This window comes from Choloepus didactylus, chromosome 1, assembly GCF_015220235.1.
Source record: "Choloepus didactylus isolate mChoDid1 chromosome 1, mChoDid1.pri, whole genome shotgun sequence".
NCBI classification, from domain to species: domain Eukaryota; kingdom Metazoa; phylum Chordata; class Mammalia; order Pilosa; family Megalonychidae; genus Choloepus; species Choloepus didactylus.
The window spans coordinates 108071708-108092427 of NC_051307.1; the positions used below are offsets into that span (position 1 = coordinate 108071708).

General features: G+C 43.4%; 1 protein-coding gene across 1 annotated transcript; it reads right to left on the minus strand.

Annotated features, from left to right (window-relative positions):
- Nucleotides 1-329: 329 nt before the first annotated feature.
- On the minus strand, nucleotides 330-13173 carry LOC119520320 (ubiquitin-conjugating enzyme E2 variant 1-like). The gene is made up of 3 exons (XM_037818125.1): nucleotides 13159-13173; nucleotides 603-858; nucleotides 330-469 (listed from the first exon to the last, which is right to left on the minus strand). The coding sequence occupies exons 1-3, from the start codon at nucleotides 13171-13173 to the stop codon at nucleotides 330-332; spliced, it is 411 nt and encodes a 136-aa protein (XP_037674053.1).
- Nucleotides 13174-20720: the final 7547 nt, after the last annotated feature.

A 20720-nucleotide genomic window follows, 5' to 3' on the forward strand; every position in this document is an offset into this window, starting at 1 on the left:
CTTCTCACGGTTGAGTCAGATGTGCCGCACTAGTTATGGTAAGAACCAATTTAAATATACTTTCTTGATCCCATAATTTCAACTACGCGAACAGCGGTTACACTTGAAAGTATGATTTGTTATAGTACAACTTATACATTTCAAATGGACAAAAAATTAGCATCATTTACAGTATCTTAAGATAAAATGCCTTTGAAGGGGAGCCTCCTTTCTAGTACTTTGGGGTCTACAAGACGTATCTAGAAAATTTACTACTGTGGGAAATGAAGACAGTTTAATTTGAATGGGGGTGAGGTGAGGGCCTGTGGTTTTTCTTTTTGATTAATTGCCTAACACTGTCCTTCAGGCGGCTGAGGGAGTTTCATATTTTCTTTAGACGTCATTAGGTGCTGAAGTTCTTGCAGGACGACTGTGAAGCTATATGAATTCCGCCATTTAGCTAGCACTGATGTGACTCTTGGGTCCACCACTCCCTAGAAGTATTAACTCCATTCATATTAATTTTTGTTACACATCTTAGAAAGGGGAATGAATCTGGGTATTTAGGTTCACATTCTATTTTAAGGCTGTATACTTGGTTTTCATAATTTGTTCTTGGAGACCAGTTATCATCCCTGTCCATCTTGTGATTGTCATGTCTTCATCACCTTCTAGACCCCAGCTATCTGTGCCATCTCCTACTGCTTTCTGGCCTTCCTTGAATTCTTCCAACAGGCAGAAATTGCAGGGGACTTCTCCTCCCGAGCCCGTGGTGGCTGCCGTCTTGTGTCGCTGTGGCTTGAAGGCTGGCCTGCTTGATCTGTCATTGCCATGTGCTTGGAACAGGGGCTGCAGGATGAACTCAGCATGCTGTCTTGCCTGGAAGTCGAGAACTGGATTGTGTGGTTGCCATCCCTGTGCAGAGGTCCCAATGTTTACGTTTAGTAAGTGTAAAGAGGCGAGATCGTTTTATAACAATTTAGTAGGATTGTATTCATAGGCTTTGCTGTGACTACTATAGGACGGTAAGTCGGCAGCTGATGGAACAGGTGTCCTCCTCAGGAAAATGACGTAGAGCCCGTGTGTTTCTGTGCCACACACGCCTTTGAATTGTTCTTAAAAAGGCCCACTCCCTCTCCTCAGAGCTGAGCTGGGCCTGAGGAGACAGGGGAGTGAGTGGTCCTGAGGCGGAGGGAGTCACTGAAGAGGGGAGGGGAGGCGCCTCTGCAAACAGATCCCGGAGGAGCGTCTCCCCCTAGTGGCCACAAGAGGAAGCTGCGGCGCCTTCAGCCAAGAGAAGCCACAGGCGTGTAAAGTTTTCCACATACACCCAACTCCTGCAGATCTGAGAAGTGTGGAAATGGCACAGGCATCCTGGAAGTCCCAATTACACAGTCTCCCTGGGCCCAGGTGGACGTCTGTCTTCTGCCTCCCTGGCTGTGGCAGAATTGAGTCCTCCCTGCTTGGGCCTGTTCTGTGAAGGCAGCTACTTGCTGATCTGCCCCTCTGAGAATCAGAACATAGACTCATAGAGTAGGGCCACTTGGGCCAGAGAGCTTTTCGAATGGGTTCCTTAATTGCCACTCAGAGGACTGTAGGAGGACAGTCTGTGCAGGGGTGCAGAACATGACTTTGGGAGTTAGACTGACCTGGATCTGAATTCCAACTGTCTCACTCAGTAGCTGTGTATCCCTGGGCAAGTTACTTAACCTCTCTGTGCCTCCATTTCTTCATTTGTAAAATGATAATTGTACATACCTTAATAGGTTGCTAAGAGAATAAAATCAGAAAATTAGATAACTCTTCCATGTCCCCAAATATAGCCCCTGTTTTAGAGGTGCTTGGGCTCTTATAGCCCCTTCCTATCCCACTCCTGAGACCTGCAGGCATCAATCAACCTCCTCTAGGCGTTGGGTATTATGGTGGGGGGGGGGGGGTGTGCTATTTTTTGAGGAGGAGCCAGACCCAGATGGATTCCACCCCACAGAGGCCCTACATGGGGGCCAAAGTCCTCAGGCCCTAAAGCTGTCCCTGAGAATCTCAAACTTACAAACATACCCTCTGGCTACTGCCTCTGAGCTACTGTTTAACTATTTCCCACCCAGGGGCTTGCAACTCACATATTCCTAGAGAACACACTCAGAATTCTGGACCCCCTTCCAGAGGAGCATTCAAGCACAATCAAGCTGGGCATCCAGCTGGTCCTTCAGTCAAACTCAAGTTATCCAGCACTGGCTCTGTGCTTGGCATTGGAGATTCAAAGCAAAGGAATCGATCCCTGACCTCAAGGGAATTCACAGCATGGTGGGAGACTGACATGCAGACCCTCAGTGAGAAGAATCTGATAACTGCTTTAATGAAAATCTGTGCAGCGTGACATAGGAGCCCAGAGCAGGGTAGTTGTGGGATAAGCAGGGAGGGCTTCCCAGAAGAAGGGGCTTTTAGCTGGGGACTTAAATGTGGAGTGAGTTTGTCAAGAGGGCAAACTTCATCGAGTCATTCAACACATTTTTATTGACCTGCCTCTCTCCTCTAGTTTTTAGTCTATGTTCTAGGGTTTCAGCGATGAGAAGGAGGAAGGCAGCCCCTGGCATGTAAGTCTTGGCCTGGCTCTCACAGCTAGTCTGTGGGGCTCCCCTATTGAACACAAACAGTTTCACAGAACATCAGCAGCAGACAAGGCTACTCTATGACTGGGATGGATCTAGACAAAAACAAGCCCAAATCCCACAAGCCCTTTCTGACATCCTCTAACTAAGACGTCCTAAGTTCCCCATGGTGCATGGTCTGCTTCACTGCAACGAGCAATAAACCCAATTTGTTCAACTACAGATATGTTTCTGGTGGTCTGGAGCTGGGGGCACTGACAGTGATGATCAACGAGATATGATTTGAGTGGAGACTTGAAAGAAATGAGGGCCAAGCCACGTGGCTATGTGGGGAAGAACAATCCAGGTAGATAGAACAGCCAATGCAAAGACTGTGAGGTGGGAATATGACTGTCATGATTGCGAAACTGCAAGTAGCCCACCCTAGCTGGAGTAGAAAAGGTAGAATAGGTATTCCAGGCAGAGGGAACAGACTGTGCAAACTCCATGTAAGAGAAAGCAGTTCATTGCCTGGCACATACGAGTGGTTCTCTACAGCTGAATTAGAAAGCCGACGGGTTTTCCTTGGGGAAGAGGGAAAAGTATGCGGGATTCTCAGCAAAATCACCAAACCGGATGAATTGTACAGTGTGTGAATATGTCTCCATAAAATTACATTTTAAAAAAAAGCTTGGGAGAAAGTGATTTGTAATGTATTATTGAACTGTCCATTGAGAGGGAGGGCAGAATAAAGACATTTTCCTACCCCCCCCCCCAAAAAAAAAATCACCCCATGGGTCCTAGCACTCTGTTGGAGACACTTATGATTGCGGTTTTTTTTTTAATATAATAGAGCAAAGTAAATAGATCGATATGTCTTGTTTTTAAGCAAGGTCTACCAGAAAGAAATCCACTTGTTTGTGACAATTTCTTTGTGTTATCTAAGGGAAAGAGGAACTGTATGCCAACACCCCCAGCTTTGGGGTGATCCTGCCAGCTCACCTTATGGATGTATGTTTCCCTAGCCTTTCTAAGGAAAAAGCCTATCCCTTTGGTTTAGGTCTAATAGGATTACCTAGGACAAGTATTTGTGTGGTCCAACATGATTTAGTAGAGAGGGAAATTGAACAAATTTCATCACCAGGTGCAATTTATGCTCTGGAAAGAAAACAGAAAAGTCTGCCTTCTAGTTGCTGGCAACATAAACTGGAAATTCTTTGCAGAGGTTCAGGACTGAGAGCTGCAGATGTGAATGCACACACACACACACACACACATACCGCAACACAATCATTCAGCCCCAACCTGAGCCACACCAGCTCAGGACTCAGAACCCATTAGCAACTGAAGTTTCTCTCTCCCAGAGAGAAAAGCCTGGAAGTTCTGCCAGTGATATCTAAGTGCTGTCTTAGCATTGGCATTTAACAGATAGCAAAAGGTGGACTTTTGACTATTTCTGTCTCTAGGTGTCTGGAAATTTCTGTTTCACTGCAATTAATAAATCAAATACAGTCTGCTCCATGAGGGAGGTAAGCCCTGATTTGGAGTAGAGCCTAAAAAATGCCATGCTCACTATTTCTATTTTTTTATCCTGCCACCAAGGACGAGCCATGGAAGCATTTTGAACAGGAGGCATGCATCATTAGATTTAATGTTAAAAAGATCATTCTGGAAGCTTGAAGGTGATAGATTGGGCACACATTTTCATCTCCACTCTTTCCTGAAATCCTTTTTTTTTTTCCATTAAGATTAAAAATACATTGAGATGAAATAGCGACACATCCCAAAGTAATCTGGACAGAGAATAAATATATTCGGAGCCCCCCTGAGAAGCTGGGGGGAAATGGAGAGGTGTTAGGCTTCCTCACCTGGACTGCTGCTGATGTTCTCACAAACATTGAGGGCTGGCAGTTTGATGTGCCAAGCCCCCATCATGGGACTTGCCCTTACGAAGTTTGTTACCACAAAGGAGAGGCTAAACCTGCTTTTAATTGTGCCTAAGAGTCTCCCCGAGTGCCTCTTGGTTGCTCAGATGTGGCCCTCTCTCTCTAGCTAAGTCAACTTGGCAGGTGAAATCACTGCCCTCCCCCTATGTGGGACCTGACTCCCAAGGGTGTAAATGTCCCTGGCAACACAGGGTATGATTCCCCAGGATGAATCTGGACCCGACATCTTGGGATTGAGAACATCTTCTTGACAAAAAGGGGGATGCAAAATGAAACGAAATAAAATTTCAGTGGCTGAGAGATTCCAAATGGAATTGAGACATTCAAATGGAGTTAAGAGATCACATTGGAGGGCATTCTTATGCACTATATAGATATCCCTCTTTAGTTTTTAGTGTATTGGAATAGCTAGAAGGAAATATCTGAAACTATCAAACTGCAACCCAGTAACCTCGATTCTTGAAAACAGTTGCATAACTATGTAGCTTACATGGTGTGACAGTGTGATTGTGAAAACCTCATGGCTCACACTCCTTTTGTCCAGTGTATGGACAGATGAGTAGAAAAATGGGGACAAAAACTAAATGAAAAACAGGGTGGGATGGGGGGATGGGATACTTTGGGTGTTCCTTTTTACTTTTTATTTTTATTTTTACTTTTATTTTTGGAGTAAGGAAAATGTTCAAAAGTTGATTCTGGTTATGAATGCACAACTATTTGATGGTATTATGAATAGTTGGTTGTACACTGTGAATAATTGTAGGGTATGTGAATATATATCAATAAAACTATTTAAAAAGACAGAGAGGAGAGAGAAGGGAAGGAAGGGAAGGGAAGAGAAAAGAATTCAATAACAAAACTTTGGAAGCTGGAAAGCAGTTAGACAAATGGCAACCAACGTGGCAGAACCAAGAAAGCTCAATCCTGAGCCAGCAATGGAGAAAGTAAAGAACAAATCCTATTTACACCCCAGAACTGCCAAATGGTTCTGAAAATGGTGAGCAGGGCGATGGAGGGTGAAGGTGGAGCCCAAAACAAGGAAGAATGAGGCCTGATCCCCCGCCTCTATTCCCTCCTTCATCCTGAGAAAACTGGAGGCTTTTCCTTCTGAGAGGCTAAATTGAGGGTCTCTGAACTGGCAAGGCAGGTGGCGCCACACTGACACTAGGGCACCCCAGCAGGGCATGTGCTGAGTGTGGAGCCCCTGCCCAAGCCCTGGAAGTCAGGCCCCTAACCTGCAGCCGGGACACTGGAAACCTGACCAGCCCAAAAGAAAGACCAAAGATTGATATCTGCACAACACAGCACAGCCCAGCCTGCAGTGATGCTGGCAATGCAGGCTCTCCTCAAACACATGTGGAAATATGAAAACAATCAGTGCTGGGAATGAAAAGTGGTTGCCTCTGGGGAGCAGGAGAAGTGGAGGAAGGGATGGGCAGACACTGCTCTTTTGGGTAAAAAGTCTTGTTGAGTTATTTGACTCACTAAACTAGATGAATGTAAAACTGTCATAAAAATTAGAGCTGGGCAATTCCTCAGGAAGCTAAGTATAGCACTGTCTTATGACCCGGCAATTCCACTACTCGGGATATACCCAGATATTTGAAAGCAGGGACATGAACAGACATCTGCAGACTGATGTTCATAGTGGCATTATTCACAATTGCTGAAAGATGGAAACAACCCAATTGTCCATCAACCGATGAATGGATAAACAAAATGTGGTATATACATACAATGGAATATTAGACAGCAGTAAGAACGAATGAAGTCCTGAAGCACACAAGAACATGGATGAACCTTGAGGATATTTTGTTGAGTGAAATAAGTTAGGCACAAAAGGACAAATATTTTATTATCTCACTCATATGAACTAATTATAATATGTAAACTCACAGACATAAAATATAGAATATACGTTACCAGGATATAGAATGAGACTAAAGAATGGGGAGCAGTAGTTTAATATGTGCAGAATGTTTAACTAGGTTGAACTTAAACATTTGGAAGTGGACAGGGGTGACAGTAAGATATTATTGTGGGAAAATTTAATAGTGCTGAATGGTGTATGAGTGTGGTGGAAAGGGGAAGTTTAGAGTCATGTATGTCACCAGAGGGAAAGTTGGAGGTTAAAACACGGGAACGTATAACAAAGTGAACCTTGTGGTGGACTATGACTGTAATTAACTGTACAAATATAAAACAAATCAAAAAGTTCTTTCATGAACTAGAACAAATGTACTACACTACTACAAGGTATATTAGTTAGGGTTCGCTAGGGAAAAGAACCAACAGAAGATATCTATAAAGATGAGATTTTGTAAAAGTGGCCCATGCAACTGTGGGGATGCACGAGTCCAAATTCCATAGGGCAGGACGCATGAGCCAAATTCCATGGGGCAGGCAGTGAGCTGGCAACTCCAATGAAGGTTTTCAATGAACTCCCCAGGAGAGGCTGGCTAGCTGAAGTAGAAGTGAAAGTTCTCTCTCTTCTCCCTTAAAAGTCTTCAATTGATTGGATTAAATCCAGCTGATTGAATTCTCTCATTGCAGAAGACACACTCTTCGTTGATGCAATCAGTCACAGGTGCAGTTGATTGATTGATGATTTAATAAACCGGCCTTCTGGTTTATTAACCAGCCACTAATGTCCTTGCAGTAATGGTTAGGCCAGTTCTTGCTTGACCAGACACCTGGACACCATCACCTGGCCAAGTTGACTCATGAACCTAACTATCACACAAGGAGTTAATAATAGAGGGGTATATGGAAAAAAAATGTACCTATTGCAAACTATGGACTACAGTTAACAGTAGTATTTTAATATTCTTTCATCAACAGTAACAAATGTACCACACCAAAATGGGAGGATTTGGGTTTTCTTTTTTATTTTTCTTTCTTTTCTAGAGTGATGAAAATGTTCTAAAATTGATCACAGAGATGTATACACAACCATATGATGATACTGTGAGCCAGTGATTGTATACCTCAGATGGTTTGTATGGTATGTAAATATATCTCAATAAAACAGAAAAAAAAAATTAGAGCCAGGGGCAGTGGCATGAAATGGGGAGGAAAGTCTGAAAATCTCTGTAGGAGGATCCCAGGATGAAGCTCTGGTTTCCAGCTGGGCATTTGGCTGGCACTCTTCACCAGGTCCCAAAAAAGACTGATCCACGTGCTGTTTCCCACCAATCTCCTGCTGGCTTATGACCGTTTCCTCCTCCACTCCAGGTCTCTTATGCCACTAGACATCTCTTGTCCCCCATGTCCACCTGGCACCTGGGGCAAGGAAGGCACACAGGGGTGGGATGCTCAGCCTTGGGTCCCAGGGGTGGCCAGCATGGATGGGCTTGCCCACAGGGGTGGGGGCTGGGGCCTGTGGTCTCTCAAATACTGCCCAAGGCAGAACTACCCCCAAGATACGCAGGTCCCTGGGAAAATATTTTTTGCAGAGCCCCTGTCTACATTAACAATTTGATTTTAAAATGTATTACAAAATCTATGGGTCCACATGAAGTATAGGGATGGATCAAAGAGGTATTAACTTACTTGTTTGTGTTCCTCTCAGTGCACATAAAGATTTCCCCTAGTGTGCAGCCACAACCTCCTCCTGTTTAGTCCAGGAACCATCTCTTCCTGTTCTTTATGGTCAAATGAGTTAGCCACTCCTGGCTGACTTCATATCTCCCATAGCAAGAAAAAGGTAGCAAGGTCTCCATCACTCACAATGACACGGCTCTCAGCAGCCTGTTATACTGAAACAGTGTAGACCTCTTGGCCTCTGCAATTCCCTGGATCCATTTATTTGAAGCCAGCTACCTCATTACTCACGGTCCATCATGCAGCCCAGGACTGGCTTCTGGGGGCTCTCTCAAAGGTTATTGCATCATTTCCTTGTTGACCACCAGAAACTCAAGGCTTACCCAGAATTCACAGGGAAATAGGAGCAATTATTTGTTTTGGGATTATGTTGACTTTACCAACACTCCACCGGCCACCAGCATAGGTAAGGGGTCCGTGGACAAAGTATGAAGAGCAGTCTCATTCCTGCTTGCCACATCCATGGAAGCAACAGAGGACATCAGTGCGGAAGGCTGCGAGGTATTGTGGGGCTGGTCTCGAAAGCCCTCGGGGGACAGAGGTGGGTCTCCCCCAGAGGATTGCAGAGGGGGTGGGGCGACCACGCTGGGTGCATTAGGCAGGGTGGCAGCCCCACCACCTTCAGGCACTGCAGACCTGAGACAGTGTTGCAGTTGGAAGATGGACAGGCGAGAGTTGCACGTGGCTCCACACACACACAGCTCAAGCCAAGCGTGGGCAGTGGACCACCAGTGTCTCAGAGCCCTGAACTCATCCCGTGCCTAACATGAGTGAGAATCACCCAAGTTTCGTACTTCTACAAAAGAAATACCATGCTGGCCAGTGGGAGTGACTTCCTGAACTGGGCCACGTCCACAGACCCCAGAAGACTCCCGAGCCATGAGCCCCGGAGCTCCTCAGAGCATCTGGTTCCGCCAGAGTAGACGGAGGAAGGGAGGACACCACAAAGGAGAGTAACAGGGACTAGAGCCCACGTGAGCACTGGTGTTGGCTCGGGGACTCTGCCACAAGAGCAGCCCTGACTTGTCCTGGTCTTTGGAGGACTCAGAAAATTTCTGGAAACATGGAAGACAAGAACCCACACAAACCCAGTCCACCCTCAGGGCACCCAGCCCAGTGGGCACCACTGGCCCAGCCTAGCCCAGGCTTCCAAGAACATTTTGAGGAACGTTTTGAGGAAGACACTCCAAAGCACTGGCCCTTCAAGGCCCAGCTCAGGGCAGGGGCCTGCTTGCCCAAGTCTAAGAACATTATTGGCCTGAGGGGATGGTTCACCTCCAAGCTGTCCTCTCAGCCCTAAGCTTTGGGGACACTTGGTTCTTCTGGTGCAGATATATATGACCTTCAAGGCCTTCCCCAGGCTGCCCAGGCTGGCCTGGCCTGCCCCATCTCCCCACTCATATTCCTTCTCTAGCCCCACTGAACTCACACCCTCCTCTTGTGATTTCCCAGCCCCAGGTCCCTGGGTCCTTCTGTCCACTTGCAATGTCTAAACCTTAGATATCTGTATAAGTCAGCATTCTCTAGTGAGACAGAACTGACAGGAGAGATCTGTAAATATTTTGAGATTTTATAAAATTGTTTCACGTAACTGTGGAGATGCATGAATCCAAATTCCACAGGGCAGGCTGCCAGCTGGGAACTCTTACGAAGGTTTTCCATGAATTCCCCGGGAGAAGCTGGCTGGCTGAGGTAGAGATGGAAATTCTCTCTTCTGACTGCTGAAGTCATCACTTCTCCTTTTAAAGCCTTCAACTGAATGGATGAAACTGCCCTCATTGCTGAAGGCAACCTCCTCGGCTGATTGTAATCAGCCATAGATGCAATCAACTCACTGATGATTTAAGTCCACGAAATGTCCCCACAGTAACAGGCCAGTGCTTGCTTGACCAAACAACTGGGCACCATAACCTAGGCAAGTTGACACATGAGCTTAACCATCACAGTATCCTCCAAGGTTCAGCTTGCCCCCTCCTCCATGAGGTCTGCCCTAGTTACCGCAGCTGGGAGTGCACCTCCCTCCCTGATCTTGTGTTGTTCTTATCAGTCTCTGCTCAGTGTTGTGGAAATTGTGTGTACATGTCAGGTCTCCCTTTCTAGATGACAAGAACCCAGAAGGCAAAGTCAATACTGAGCAGGACCTGGCTCAAAGCAGAGAGAGAAGGGAAGCCTGGGAAAGGAGTACAAACGCCCAATAGGAGACAGGAGGCAGTGTCCCATCATGATAGGCAGGCCCTGGCATCTTCAGGGCAAGAGAAACCAAGCATCTGTGGCACCCCTACCCCTGCTGCCCTCACAAATTCTACCCACTGTGCTGTACACTTTGTCCCCTAGGAACTAACTCTAGGGCGCCTGCCTAGCTCACAATGGCCCTCTTTCTCTGCAACTGCTCTACCCACCTACATATCCACACACCAGAAGTGGGCCCCGGCCACCATAATTTTCCTATGTGACCAATCAAATTGTGGCCCATCAAATCCCCTCTCCAGGGAATTGGGGCCTAAATGTAGCCAGGGAGTCTCTGAGCATAACTAGAACTTTGTGTCTACAAATACCCAGGCTGTTGACATGCCATTCTGCACTTGGAAAAGCAGCAACGACCAGTGTCAGAAAGAGGGGACTGTAGCAGATGAGCCAAGATAAGTGGTGTTGGTCAGGTCTCATTCAGAAACAAGTGGCCCAGATCAAACCAGCTTAAGCCAAAAAGGGACTGTTTGGGCTCCCCAACAGGTGGGAAAAGAATGGTAGTGCCTCAGGCCCAGCTGGAACCTCCTTCAGTTTAATAAACCCCAAAGGAAATGAGAATTCCATCCCTCTTGTCTATGGATCCATCCCAAGGAAGACTGGTTGATGTTACTTGGATCACATTCCCAGCTGAGATGATAGCTGGCACAGAGGATGCTGCACTCTGACTGACACGTGCTCGGGGGTGTATCTGAGTTGGGGAAACGTCAGAGGTGGGAGTGGTACAGGACTCGGGGTACCACATGGACAGGGAGAGGAGTCCCCAAAGGAACTAGAAGGAGGGCTGGGAAAGTATGAGCAGTCAAAAAGTACACCGACTCTGGTCCTTTTCAGAAGCAGAGAGAGCAATGCCTGGCTGCAGACAGTGTCCTGACACCTGGGCCATCCTCCCAAGGCCGAGCCCTCAGTGTTCTGCGAATTCCCACCATCCTCTCAACACATGTCCCTTTTTGGGGGTTAATTTCACTGAGGATAATTTCTGTTATTTGTAACCAAAAGAAAAAGACAACCTCAATCAGGTATATCTATGGCAGCATAGAAAAAAGTCTAGGAGTTAATACCTAGATATTTATATCTGGGTATTGAAATTATAGGTGATTTTAGTTGTTTTTTTATAAAGTGCTCTTTAAATTTTTCCCAGATTACATTTATTTTACTTTTATTATACAAATGCTAAATATGGATATAGTAAAAGCTAAAAAAAAAAAAGCAACAAAAAGTGAGAGGAAGAGACTGATAAATTATGGTAAAGATCTATAAATTGCTCTCTCTATGTGGCAGCTACCAGCACCCATCCCTCACCCTCACAGCAGGGGACCACAGGGTCCAGCCTCTGGCTAGCTCACTGGTGACAGTAAGGGACATAAAAATCCTCTTTCCCAAGAACAGGGGTGGACACAGCCAATTGCTGATCACGGCTTTTGATTAGCAAATTCATATCTCTGGGTCCCAGCTCTGAGGGCAGCTATTGTTTCAACCCACCCTGGACAAACACAGGTGCAGCCATTGTTTCAAACCTCCTCAGACAGGGACAGACGTGGTGGAGGTTTAAAGACACAGCACTTCCTCAGGGCTATGGAAGACAGTAGCTGAAGGGCTACATTTGCTGAGCAAGCCAAAAAGCTCAGCTTTGGGGAACTGTCAGAGATTTGGGCACCCTTCCTGACCCCTTCCCCAGGGCACTTTGAAGTTAGGCTGTGCCCCCTTCATGGGCCCCTGGCCCTGTGTTGGCCAGGAAAGACTGACTTGGGAAAGCCCTCTCTGGGTTGACCCTTCTCCCAAAATTTGTCCTCCAGGCAAAAATAGCATAAGACAATGAAAGAAGTGTACAAAACTATAGATATGGACAGTCTAGGACAAAAGCCTGCTGGCTTCAAATGCCTGGGAGAGGGAAGTCTGTCTCCTGTGAAACTCTTGCAAACAGGGAAACTCCAAAACAGCTAACAAGCAAAAACCCAGGACAGGACAGGGGCCCAGAGAGATGGGGAAAACCATGCACACTGCATTCCCTTTGGACAGATCTTGATAAGAGGGCTGAAGCTCAAAAAAATCTCTGTCTTATCACCAGCTGGTTACAAAACCAAGAAACAGACATCTCAGGGAGTAAATCCCAGAGTTAACATTTTAAAATATTAAAATGTACACTGTGGAACAAAAGAGTACAAGACAAACAAAGAAACAGAAAATGATGGCTATCCAAAGAAAAAGGGTAAAGATACAGAAAATACCAATGGAGAACACAAGAATGTGGACATACTGAACACAGACTTTTTAAAAACGATCTTAAAAATGCTCAAGGAGCAACTAGAAAGGGGCCAGAGGACACCAGGGACCATGGTTCCAGGGTGTGACCGGCCATAGAGGGTCCCCCACAGTACATGGAGGGGACACCTGACAAAAACAGAGGAGAAATGGTGGCTGGAGGGATGCAGTGAGTGTGTTCCCCATCTGGATGCCACTCCCCACCCCAGGCTGGCAGCAGTAAAACCTCTGCCAGGCAAGAGAATGAGCAGTGGCTCTCCACTCCCATCCACCTAGCTTGAGAGTTTGCTAGGGGGTGATTCTCCACAGCCAGACAGTGGGGAGCTCCCGTGAGGTAACCTGTTGGGCAGCCACTGCTCTCCACCATGGAAGTCCAGGGGGTGCAGCAGCGAGAAGCAGGGAGGGAGAGGTGCCATACCATCAGTTGGGAGCCCCTCCCACACCACAAAGACTTGCAGGCACAACACAGGCAGAGAACCAGCAAGCAGGGCCCACATCCCATCTGTGGGGTGCCCTTGATCAGGCTCCTTGCCTACCTGCCCGGGGCCCATGTTGCAGGGCAGGACGGCAATTCCCCAGAGCACATGGAGATCTAGTGCACTGATTGGTTCCCCACCTGGTTTGGACTCCACCTACTGCACAGAAGTTTGAGGAAGACCTACTTGAGAGGGCCACCTGCTGGTAGATAGGGAAAGTGCACTCCAGCAAGCTGTACCTCAAGATCGCCACCTGCTAGTAGGATTGGGAAACTACACTCCAACAAACCAAATTATATATAATGGCTCACTTAATTCTGCACTTCCCGTAACAACCCTATCAAGGCAAGCAAATGCCCTGAAGCAAGCAGAAAATTACGAAGCACTTAAAGGATTTAGAAGATATGGTCAAGCCAAATGAACAAATTAAAAACCCACAAGAGACACTAAATCTGGAGCAATTAATCAAAGAAGCACACACAAACATCAATGTTATGGCTCAGGATATAAAGGACCTGAAGAAGACCCTAGAAGAGCATAAAGAAGAATTTGCAAGAGTAAATTAAAAAAATAGTGGATCCTATGGAAATAAAAAATACTGTTGATCACATTAAAAATATTCTTGAGACACATAACACCAGATTTGAAGAAACAGAGGAACAAATTGGCTACCTGGAAGATTGGGTGGTGGAAAGTGAAAGCACAAAAGAACAGATGATGAAAAAATCAAAAACTTTGAAATGGAGCTCAGGGAAATGATGGACAACATGAAGCATACAAATATAAGAATCATTGATGTTTCAGAAGGGGAAGAGAAGAGTAAAGGGCTAGGAAGAATATTCAAAGAAATTCCTGGGGAAAACTTCCCAACCATTCTAAATGACACAAATATGCAAATAAAGATGCCCAACAAACTCCAAAAAGAATAAATCCAAATAAATCTACTCTGAGACATATACTGATTAGATTGTCAAATGCCAAAGAGAAGGAAAGACTTCTGAAATCAGTGAGAGAAGAAATTCATCACATACAATGGAAACAACACAAGACTAAGTACTAAATACTCAGTAGACACCATGGAGATGAGAAGACAGTAGTATGACATATTTCAGATTATGAAAGAGAAAAATTGCCAACCAAGAATTCTTTATCCAGCAAAGCTCTCCTTCAAAATTGAGGGAGAGTTTAAAATTTTCACAGACAAACAAATGCTGAGATAATTTGTTAAAAGTTACCTGTTCTGCAAGAAATATGAAAGGGAGCTCTACCAGTTGAGAAAAAAAGAATGGAGAGAGAGGTCTGGAAAAGAGCACAGAACTGAAGAGTTATTGGCAAGAGCAACTTAAAGAAAAAAAAAGAGAGAGGGAAAAAGAAATTGATCTAACAATTAAAAACCAAGGGTAAGAGGGCTGGTTCAAGAACTCCTTTCACAGTAATAACTTTGAATGTGAATGGATTAAACTCTCCAATCAAAAGATACAGGATGGTAGAACGGATTAAAAAATATGACCCAGTAATATGCTGTTTACAAGAGACTCATCTTAGACCCTGTGACACAAAGAGACTGAAAGTGAAAGGATGGAAAAAATATTCCACCCAAACTGCAGTCACAAGAGAGCTGGGGTAGCTATACTAATATTGGACAAAATAGATTTTAAATGCAAAGATGTCATAAGAGATAAAGAAGAACACTACATTTTTGTCCTTTTTTTAAATTAAACTCAGTTCTATTGAGATATAGTCACATACCATACAATCATCCATGGTGTACAATCAACTGTTCATAGTACCATCATATAGTTGTGCATTTATCACCCCAATCTATTTTTGAACATTTTCCTTACACCAGAAAGAATAAGAATAAAAAGTAAAAGTAAAAAAGAACACCCAAATCATCCCCCCCAATCCCACCCTATTTTTCATTTAATTTTTGTCCCCATTTTTCTACTCATCCATCCATACACTGAATAAAGGGAGGGCAATCCACAAATTTTTCATAATCACACTGCTACCCCTTGTAATCTACATTGTTATACAATCGTCTTCAAGAGTCAAGGCTAATGGGTTGGAGTTTGATGGTTTCAGGTATTCTAGCTATTCCAGTACATTAAAACCGAAAAACGGTTCTCTATATAGCGTGTAAGAATGTCCACCAGAGTGACCTCTCAACTCCATTTGAAATCTCTCAGCCAGTGAAACTTTGTTTCATTTTGCATCCCCCTTTTGGTCAAGAAGATGTTCTCAGTCCCACGATGCTGGGTCCAGATTCATCCCCAGGAGTCATATCCTGTGTTGCCAGGGCGATTTACACCCCTGGGAGTCAGGTCCCACATAGAGGGGAGGGCAGTGAGTTCCCCTGCCAAGGTGGTTTAGCTAGAGAGAGAGAGGGCCACATCTGAGCAACAAAGAGGTACTCAGGGGGAAACCCTTAGGCACAATTATAAGCAGGTTTAGTCTCTCCTTTGCAGTAACAAGCTTCATAAAGGCAAGCCCCAAGATAGAGGGCTCAGCATACCAAACTGCCAGTCCTCAATGTTAGTGAGAACATCAGTAACAATCCAGGTGAGAAAGTCCAACACTTCCACATTTTCCCCCAGATCCTCAGGGGGATCCCTGCACATATATTCTTATTATCTGCCCAAATTACTTTGGGATGAGAACACTACATATTAATAAAGGGGATAATTCACCAAAAGGAAATAACAATTATAAATGTTTATGCACCCAGTCAAGGAGCTCCAAAATACATGAGACAAACATTGGCTAAACTGAAGGGAGCAATAGACACATCTACAATAATAGTGGGAGACTTCAATATACCACTATAGATAGAACAACTAGACAGAGGACCAATAAGGAAATTGTGAACCTAAACAATATGATAAATAAATTAGACTTAATAGACATACAGATCATTGCATCCCAAAGTACCAGGATATATATTCTTCTCTAGTGCCCATGGAACATTCTCCAGGAATAGATAACATGCTGTTGCACAAAACAAGTCTTAATAAGTTTAAAAAGATTGAAATTATTCAAAGCTCATTCTCTGACCACAATGGAAGGCAACTAGAAATCAACCACCAAAGAACCAGATCTTTCACAAGTATATGGCGGTTAAACGACACACTCCTAAATGACCAGTGGGTCAAAGGAGAAATTGGTAAATATCAAGAGATGAATGAAAATGAGAACACAATATAACAGAACCCGTGGGATGCAGTGAAGGCAGGGATGACAGGGAAATTTATAGCTCTAAATGCATATATCAAAAAGCAAGAAAGAGCTAAAACCAAAGACCTAACTGAACAACTGAAGAGGGCAGAGAATGATCAGCAGACTAACCTGAAACCAAGTAAAAGAAAAGAAAGAACAAAGATTAAAGCAGAAATAAATGAGCTGGAGAACAAAAAAACAATAGAATACATAAAACCAAAAGTTGGTTCTTTGAGAAGATCAACAAGATTGACAGACCTTTAGCTAGACTGACTGACAAAGTCAAAAAGAAAGAAGACTCAAATAGATAGAATCAGAAAAGAGAAGGGGATAATTACTACAGATCCCAAAGAAGTAAAAAAAAAATCATAAGAGAATACTATGAACAACTGTATGCCAACAAGCTAGACAATTTAGAGGAAATGGACAATTTCCTGGAAACATGTGAACAACCTAGACTGATCCAAGAAGAAATAGAAGATCTCAACAAACCAATCACAAGCAAAGAGATCCAATCAGTCATCAAAAATCTACCTACAAATAAAAGCCCAGGGCTAGATGCTTCACAGGGGAATTTTACAAAATTTTCCAAAAACAATCGACTACTCTTTCTCAAACTCTTTCAAACAACTGGAGAAAAAGGAACACTACCTAACTCATTTTTGAAGCTAATATCACTCTGATATCAAAACCAGATAAAGACACTACAAAAAAAGGAAAACTATAGGCCAATCTCCCTATTGAATATAGATGCAAAAATCCTAAACAAAATATTTGCAAATCGAATCCAAAGTCACATGAAAAGAATTATACACCATGACCAATGGGGTTCATTCGTGGCCTGCAAGAGTGTTTCAACATAAGAAAATCAGTTAATGTAATTCAATGCACCAACAAATCAAAAGGGAAAAATCAAGTGATCATCTCAATAGATGCTGAAAAAGCATTTGACAAAATTCAACACCACTTTTTGATAAAAACACTTCAAAAAATTGGAATTAAAGACACTTCTTCGATATGATAAAGGGCGTATATGAAAAACCCACAGCCAGCATAATACACAATGCAGAGACGCTGAAAATCTTCCCTTAAGATTGGGAAGGAGATAAGGATGCCACTGTCATCTCTATTCTTCAACATTGTGCTAGAAGTTCTAGCCAGAGCAATTTGCCAAGACAAAGATATTAAAGGTAGCCAAAATGGAAAGGAAGAAGTAAAACTGTCATTATTTGCAGGTGATATGATCATATACTTGAAAAATCCTGAAAATTTGACCACAAAGCTACTTGAGCTAATAAACAAATTCAGCAGATGGCGGGATGTAAGACTAATAGACATAAGTCAGTAATGTTCCTATACACTAGTAATGATCTAACAGAAGAGGCAAATCAAAAAAATTCCATTCACAATAGCAACTAAAACAACCAAGTACCCAGGTAACTTAACCAAAGATGTAAAAGACCTCTACACAGAAAATTACAAAATTTTATTAAAAGAAATTAAAAAGGACATAAATTGGTGGGAAAGTATTCCATGCTCATGGATAGGAAGACTAAATATTGTTAAAATGTCAATTCTACCCTAACTGATCTACAGATTCAACACAATCCAAATTCAGGTTCCAACAACTTACTTTGCAAACTTGGAAAAGCTAGTTATCAAATTTATTTGGAAGGGAAAGGCCTCAAATTGCCAAAAACATCTTAAAAAAGAAGAATGAAGTGGGAAGAATTACACTTTCAGACTTAGAAGCCTACTAGAAAGCTACAGTGGACGAAACAGCATAGTATTGGCATAAAGATAGACATATTGATCAATGGAATTGAATTGAGAGTTTGGAAATAGACCCCCAGATATGCAGTTGACTGATTTTACATAAGACCCCAAATCCACTAAACTGGGGCAGAACAATCTCTTCAACAAATGGGGCTGGGAGAACTGAAAGCCATAACAAAAAGAATGAGAGAGGACCCCTATCTCACATCCTATACAAAAATTAACTCAAATTGGATCAAAGACCTCAGCATAAGGGATAGTGCCATAAAACTCCTAGAATATAATGCAAGGAAACATCTTCAAGACCTAGTATTAAGCGGTTGCTTCTTAGACCTTATACCCAAAGCACAAGCAACAAAATAAAAAACAGATAAATGGGAACTCCTCAAAATCAAAAGCTTCTGTACCTCAAAGAAATTTTTCAAAAAGGTGAAAAGGCAGCAAACTCAAAGGAAGAAAATATTTGGAAATCATGTATTTGGTAAGAGACTAATATCTTGCATATATAAGGAAATCCTATAACTCAATGACAGTCATACAACAGCCCAATTATAAATGGACAAAAGTTATGAAGAGACATTTCTCTGAAGTGGAAATACAAATGGCTAAAAAACACATGAAAAAAATGTTTATCTTCACTAGCTATTAGAAAGCTGCAAATCAAGACCAAAATGAGATCTCGTCTCACACTAATAAGAATGGTTGCCATCAAACAATCAGGAAACTACAGATGCTGGAGAGAATGTGGAGAAATTGGAACTCTTATTCATTGCTGGTGGGAATGTATAATGGTACAGCCACTCTGGAAGACAATTTGGCGGTTTCTCAGAAAACTAGATATTGAATTACTCTATGATTCAGCAATTCCACTTCTTGGTATACACCCAGAAGATTTGAAAGCAGTGACATTAACAGACATTTGTACACCAATGTTCATAGCAGCATTGTTCACAATTGCCAAGAGGAAACAATCCAAGTGTCCTTCAACAGACGAGTGGGAAAACAAAATGTAATGTAGTCATACAATGGAATACTATGCAGCAATAAGAAGCAACAAGATCCTGAAACATATGGCAACATGAGTGAACCCCGAAGATATAATGCTGAGTGACATAAGTCAGACAAAAAAGGACAGATATTGTATGTTACCACATCTATGAACTATCTGAACAATGTAAAATCAATGTCTTATAAGAATATTGGGGACCTAGTGATAGACAGTAGCTAGTGAGGGAGAATGATAATCTAATACATATAGATATGTTAATGATGGTGAATTCAAAGGTATGGTAATGGATAGGGATGATGATTGTTAAACTTAAATCCTTCAGGGTGCTCCTATGTCAGCTGTTCTAGTTTGCTAATGCTGCCTTTTCGCAAAACACCAGAAATGGATTGGCTTTTATAAAGGCAGCTTATTTGGTTACACAGTTACAGTCTTAAGGCCATAAAGTGTTCAAGGTAAGTCATTAACAATCAGGTACCTTCACTGGAGGATGGCCAATCGTGTCCGGAAAACCTCTGTTAGCTGGGAAGGCACGTGGCTGGCATCTGCTCCAGAGTTTGGTTTCAAAATGACTTTCTCCCAGGATATTCCTTTCTAGGCTGCAGTTCCTCAAAAATGTCACTCTTAGTTGCTGTGGGGGCATTTTTCCTCTCTTGGCTTCTCTGGAGCAAAAGTCTGCTTTCAACTGCCATCTTCAAACTCTCTCATCTGCAGCTCCTCTCTCAGCTCCTGTGCATTCTTCAGTGTCCCTCTTGGCTGTAGCAAGCTTGCTCCTTCTGTCTGAACTTATATAGAGCTCTAGTAAACTAATCAAGGCCAATGCTGAATGGGCGGTGCCACACCTCCATGGAAATTATCCAATTAGAGTTATCACCTACAGTTGGGTGGGTCACATCTCCATGGAAACACCCAAAGAATTACTATCTAATCAACACCAATATATCTGCCCACACAAGATTGCATCAAAGATAATGGCATTTTGGTGGACACAATACATTCAAACCAGCACACCATCTAAGTCCCAAAACACAAAGGCAATAGCCTCTTCAAGACATCAACCAGATATGTCCCCTTTTCTCATAAAGTCAACACCCCTTTTCAATATGAATAGGTTAAGGTGGTGTTCTAGTTTGCTAATGCTGCCAGAATGCAAAACACCAGAAATGGATTGGCTTTTATAAAAAGGGGGTTATTTGGTTACACAGTTACAGTCTTAAGGCCATAAAGTGTCCATCAACAAAGGGTACCTTCAATAGAGGATGGCCAAAGGTATCCAGAAAGTCTGTTAGCTGGGAAGGCTTGTGGCTGGCATCTGCTCCAAAGTTCTGGTTTCAAAATGGCTTTCTCCCAGGACATTCCTTTCTAGGCTGCAATTCCTCAAAACTGTCGCTCTTAGTTGCTCTTGGGGTGTTTGTCCTCTCTAAGCTTCTCTGGAGCAAGAGTCTGCTTTCAACGGCCATCTTCAAACCGTCTTTCATCTGCAGCTGCTCTCTTAGCTTCTGTGCATTCTTCAAAGTGTCCCTCTTGGCTGTAGCAGCTTCCTCCTTCTGTCTGATCTTATATAGTGCTCCAGTAATTTAATTCAGACCCACCCTGAATGGGCGGGCCAACATCTCCATGGGAA

Excerpts from the sequence above, each read along its gene's own strand:
- LOC119520320 (XM_037818125.1), bottom strand. Across the intron at positions 470-602 it reads ATGGACAGGGATGATAACTG|TGGTGGACCCAAGAGTCACA; the intron begins GTCTCCAAGAAC and ends ACTTCTAGGGAG.